General features: G+C 34.1%; 1 protein-coding gene across 1 annotated transcript; it reads left to right on the plus strand.

Moving 5' to 3' along the window:
• Nucleotides 1-1,680: 1,680 nt before the first annotated feature.
• LOC136414491 (probable phosphoserine aminotransferase) lies at nucleotides 1,681-4,016 on the plus strand. Its single transcript, XM_066398540.1, has 6 exons — nucleotides 1,681-1,990; nucleotides 2,674-2,804; nucleotides 2,859-3,136; nucleotides 3,187-3,281; nucleotides 3,341-3,510; nucleotides 3,562-4,016. The coding sequence occupies exons 1-6, from the start codon at nucleotides 1,931-1,933 to the stop codon at nucleotides 3,932-3,934; spliced, it is 1,107 nt and encodes a 368-aa protein (XP_066254637.1). The 5' UTR covers nucleotides 1,681-1,930; the 3' UTR covers nucleotides 3,935-4,016.
• The last annotated feature ends 1,984 nt before the right edge of the window (nucleotides 4,017-6,000 follow it).

Raw genomic sequence — 6,000 nt, forward strand, 5'->3', positions numbered from 1 at the left:
TAGCCAAATTTGTCCATAAAGAACAGAGACGGTAACCAAATTTGACAAATTAATGTGGTTAAACATTTAATTAGTGTCAAATTTTCAGGGTTGGGCTAAATTTCTAACCTCACTCGTTCAAAAACTGGGCACATTCATAATAAAATTTGACATTTGCTGAATTGCTAACCACTTTTATTTGTCAAGTTTGACCGTTGTCACTGTTACTATACTTATACCAGAAAAAATATATTCAATCTATGGTGATCCAAGACTTTTAATAAGTTGAAATAGCAATGTTTATTAATCTGCATCATTGCCTAGTTGATATTGCGTCTTGAATATAAAAATGTCTCATTTTAAGTAAACTTCATAAAGAAAAAGTCTTGGAAACGACCATAACATTTTTTAATTTAATCAACTGATCATAAAAAAATTTAGGAATTTTATTATTAAGAATATTTGGAAATTTTAATAGCTATAGAATCATTTAAATGGATCTAGGCATACATAGATGTGAACATACTATGTCGAATGCGTATAACCTGCTTCAAACTATATTCCTGATTTAAGCCCTATCGAAATCTTAACTTTTTCTTCTAAATAATTGTATATGCACATATGTGTTTGTTTTTTATTTAGCATTTACATTTTGCTATTAACGTAATTTTTAATAAACGTTAACAAAAAATTCCCATTATAAATTTCTACTCTCTCAAGAAGATCTCTAGAGAATTTCATATAACCTCCTATTTTCTAAAGGATACCTTACGGCATTCCCGGGAAAATCCATGGTGGCATTTTACGACAGTAAAAATCCTCGATTGCAAACAGGACAGGGTGCCTTTTCAAAGTTTCCCAATCACGAGAGACAAAAAAAAGATAATCTCTTTGGTTCTAGATTCAAAGTCTTGGTTCTAGATTCAAAGTCCTCTGGGACGAATATCTAAGATCGGAATTTTCCAGATTTATTTGTATTTTACCAAAGAACATGATGCAAACGCCTGCATGATTTTGTAATCTAGCACTTCTTTAAGGTCGTTTCATTCAAATCAGTCCTATCAAAAGGCCAGAGGTTACTATTATTGCAGTAAGTACTGGAAAAATTGATTCGTGTTCATTGTGACGGAATATGGTAAAGATAGTTATTTAACACACAACAGATTTGATATGTGTTATGGCGTTCAAACTGTTTAAATTCTTCAAACAATATGTCAATTGCACCATTCAAGTGTATTCGTTGAGTACTTTTTTGAAAATTATTTGAATAACTTCAAAAACAAAATAATATCATCACAACAACATATGTATGTATTTGCACTTATAAAATAATCATTGGGTAATACAATGATCGTTATTACCCCACATGGCGAATTATCACTGTTTACAGGAAAATTATCTCGAGTTGAAATAACGCAAAACCAAAATACAATTAAGTAATAAAAAGATTTGCCAACGCGTTGTATCCAGGCGAATTATTTGAAGAATCATCACAACATGTTTACCATATCAGACCTATATAGTGTCTTTAAAATATGTCACGCCAGCGCGTATACCGATGCTTGTACATCTAAAAATTTCATTTTCAAGACACACGGTATGAGACACATACACTTGTGGTTTGCCCCCTCATATTCGACGTAACACTACGTTGATTGTTGACTGTAGCACGCAACTATCAGTCGATATATAAAAGCATCGTCTCAAGGCAGAAACATCATGCGAAAAGGTACCTGCTGCCTGATAAACTGGTTACCAAGTGCTGCCTGTGCATAGTGCGTAGTGAAAAATAACACAAATAGCACACCAAGTAACCAAACCAAATAGTATTTAACAGTATTTGTTGGAAGTCACACGTGTGTTCGAGTGGATACTAGTCTGCAAAGAGCGTGGACCTTTAAAAATTGCTTGAAATTTTCTGTGATATTTTCTTGGGATTTTTGTAGTCGAAATGGGTAGCAGTCAGTCGGCGTTGAATTTCGGAGCTGGACCAGCAAAATTGCCCAGAGAGGTAAGAAAATACGTTTACTTAATTTTAGAGTCATAAAGTCAAAACGTTAGAAGTGTGTAGTTGGTCGAGTAGCTAAGAAAACAACTGCTGTGAGATGAAAAGCGTTCCTGCATCTTATCTGAATAGATTTAGATGCATTAAATTTGTCTTAGTACAACGCACGACTTCATGCATAAGAACCTACATTTTCACCCTCTATATGGAACAAAATATTCATTTAGGAATTGAAAAGTCTTTATTCCTGCACAGTTCTTTCACCCTGCTTATAACACAAGAATAAAAACATGAGAAGCATACCCAGATGTGGAAAGATTGATAACTTTCTCTATATCTGGAAATTGAACATTCGCATCAAGAAATGACGTCAAGGTCACATAACCTTGCTAACTCCATATATCCATATACTGCAACATTTTGTTACGTAAGTTTGAAGATATTTTTAAGTTCTTAGAGTTTTGATAAGAATGCGAGTGTTCGAATGTTCAACACCCCAAACATCATTAAAATATATTTAATGTTTGTCCAGAGTTTACATACTTACAAAGGTAAACAAACAACGTCTAAAATAAAAAGTTCCAAAAATGTACTCGACATTTATCGAAAGATGTGCTTAAACTCTTACTTCATTAACTCATAGCTCGATTGACTACTCGTTTAGTAATTGAAACGTTAAACTAACGCAGGTCCTAACCGAAGTTCAAGGCGAACTCCTATCGTACCGTAACACCGGCATGAGTCTAATGGAAATGAGTCATAGGTCGAAGGAGTACATGCAAATCAACCAAAGTGCCCACGATACAATCAAGCAGCTTTTGTAGGTTTTATTAGGAGGAAATTTGCCAAAAAAATTAACATTTTTTAACATTAGAAATGTTCCTGACAACTACAAAACTGTGTTCATACAAGGAGGCGGCATTGGGGCCTTCGCAGCAGTGGCCATGAACTTTATGGGCCGAACCGGAACTGCTGATTATGCCATAACCGGAACTTGGTCTGCCAGGGCTGTGAAGGAGGCTCAGAAGTACGGCACTGTCAATTTAGCCTTTCCGAAACCGGATAAACCGGGGAACATTCCAGACCCGAGCACTTGGACTTTGAATCCAGAAGCATCATATTTTTATTACTGTGATAACGAAACTGTGGATGGTGTGCAAAATGCTATTTTTTTTAACTCCTTCTTAAATGAATTTTCACAGGTGTTGAGTTCCCCTACATTCCCGAAACTAATGGTGTTCCCATAATTGTTGATATGTCTTCAAATATTATGACCAAAAAAATTGATGTATCAAAGGTAGGGCATTAAGTTATAATTTCTATATGAAGATTTTAAATGGTAATTTTTTATACTAGTTTGGCTGCATATTTGGTGGGGCTCAAAAGAACATAGGTCCGGCAGGGGTAGTTATTGCGATCATCAGAGAAGATTTACTGGGAACCGCCATGAAAATCTGCCCTTCAGTGTTTGATTTCAACGAGGTTTTGAAACAGAACTCCATTCTAAATACACCTGCAACATTTTCGTAAGTCAAATTTAATACAAATGAATTGTTTATAATTAAATTGCCCCTCAGGGTATATGTAATGGAAAAAGTCCTACAGTGGATCAAAAAGAACGGTGGTGTTGAGTGCATGGAAAAGGAATCTCTGAAAAAAAGTAGTCATCTCTATGAAGCAATAAGGGACTCCAAAGACTTCTACAGCTGCCCTATCGACAAAAATTGCCGCAGTCGCATTAACATTCCTTTCAGGGTGGGAGGGCCCCAAGGAGATGAAACACTGGAAACCAAATTTCTAATGGAAGCCGAAAAAAGGTTCATGTATCAGCTGAAAGGACATAGATCAGTGGGAGGAATAAGAGCGTCCCTCTATAATGCAACCACTTATGAAGACGTAGTGTTGTTGGTGAAGTTTATGAAGGAATTTCAAGCCCAGCATTGTAAATGAGTACTTTTAATTGGTGTTAAATTAATTTTTTTATGCTTTTGTATGATAGAAAATATTATTATAAGTTGTGATACACCCTGTATATTTATTTAACAACTGTCAATATATTTAAGATATTTTTTCGAAATTTTGTAATTTTGAAGAGATTTGCTATAATAGTTTACTTGTAGTATAAAATTCTATCACTTAACACATATTTATGGTGATTTTGGTTGAACTAAAAAACCCAAGGGATGATATAGGAATCACCGGGGTATTTACCAAATTTCCCAAAAATTTTACCTATTTGATTATTGTCAACACTCAAAACCGACTAGACTATCCTGTAGACATAACTACCGAATTTTTCATCGAAAAGGCGCTTCAAAACATTTACTAAAGCGCAATATACTTTGAGTATTCAAATAGCCTGAAACCTTCTCTAAATCAATCAATTCTAAAACAATAGCGTCTTTCAAGTGTGGCATTCCTAAAACTTCATCTTCCAGGCAACTTTGTTATGTTCTATTCCAAATCTTTAAAACTTTTGATTATCGGCCTTAAAATACATTTGGCCATAAAGGCCATATATCTATACCTCAAACAAAGCCCCACGTAAATGATCTTGTATATGCAAGAGCTTCATTAGTGCTTATGGAGAGTGTTTCAAACAAACAAAAAATGTTTACAAAACTAATGCGATCCCTGGTGGACAAAATTAAAAGGCAAAAATGCCATTTGACGTTGTTACTCAGTACTATCTGTCATCGGTTTGTATAAATCTAGTAGCACTCTCATTTCCCAATACATGATAAGTAGGCGGTGAAATCCGAAAAAAATCGCATCAGCAAAATGAGTAATCGTAGTGGAAAAAGTATTTACAAGGGTGATTTGGGGCTCTAATGAACGTAAACATGGATCAGCCAGATTAACGAAAAGTAAGATTTTAATTCACGTTTATCTTTTTCATGATAGAAACTACAAATGGACCCGATTGGAGCTTTTAAATGACCGCTAGACGTCTGATTTCTGCGATCATCTTGACATATTGGTGGTTAACTATGATATAGCTACTATTTTTATAAACCTATAATACATGATTACACATACATTGACAGAGAATTTTAGGAAACAATGTGTAATATGAGTGGTTGAATTTATTTTGTGAATTGTAAATTGTATTGTTTTGCACTGAAAATGCGATAAATACTAGTTCCAGAGAAAGCAAAATTAAATTATGCTCTTCAACTATTAAAATTAATGCTTCTCACTGCCTTCAGAAATGTAACCGGAAGTTATAAAGAACCACTATATACGTCACTAAACAGCAAACTTTGGATATATGACATTATGAAAAAACACATTCTTATTTTTAAAATTGAGGAAAGTTTTAGGGCTCACCTTTTAGAAATCATCCAGTATATTTCAAACTGACTAGGAGAATTACCTACATTTAAATATTTCGACAACACTTCGCGAGGAATTTTTAAAAAATCAAAAGATATAAGAAAGCTGCACCAAAAATCGCAATAAAACTTGAAAAAATACGAAATAAATGCGAAATGCGCCTTTTTTGCTTTTGTTGTTCAAGCTATAATTAACTCATATATCAAGATAGATGTCGCTGGACTCCTAACGTAAATCGTGAACATAGTGCGTTTTTTATTGGTGTTTTACTAGAATTAAAGTTAGTCGTTAGTTTCAAACTACTAAATTTAGGCTGATAAATCAAAATCGTATCAAGGAATATTAAGAATTTCTGCTTTCCACTAATAAAGGTGAAAGATGTACAAAATTAACGAGCCTAGAAACAAGAAATAACTATCTAAATTCTATTGGATATACATATTTACCGGTGCCCAATTCATTATATGGTATTACTGGCAAAGTCGTTCGTATTTGTCGCGCTACTGGAATAAATCGACTTAGAAACCATTACAACTTACAGCTCAAAGGTACCACCATTCCATTCAACGTTGCCACAAATAATGAATTTTATCCTCACATATACAACCCGACATGTCATTCAAAATTGCCAAATGTCTAATTTGACAATTAACCATAACCCTAACGTCCTAAATGACCTA

The sequence above is a fragment of the Euwallacea similis genome, chromosome 17, assembly GCF_039881205.1.
Source record: "Euwallacea similis isolate ESF13 chromosome 17, ESF131.1, whole genome shotgun sequence".
NCBI lineage: Eukaryota > Metazoa > Arthropoda > Insecta > Coleoptera > Curculionidae > Euwallacea > Euwallacea similis.

Excerpts from the sequence above, each read along its gene's own strand:
- LOC136414491 (XM_066398540.1), top strand. The coding sequence starts at position 1,931 with ATGGGTAGCAGTCAGTCGGCGTTGAATTTCGGAGCTGGACCAGCAAAA. Across the intron at positions 1,991-2,673 it reads CAGCAAAATTGCCCAGAGAG|GTCCTAACCGAAGTTCAAGG; the intron begins GTAAGAAAATAC and ends AAACTAACGCAG. Across the intron at positions 3,282-3,340 it reads AAAAAATTGATGTATCAAAG|TTTGGCTGCATATTTGGTGG; the intron begins GTAGGGCATTAA and ends TTTTTATACTAG.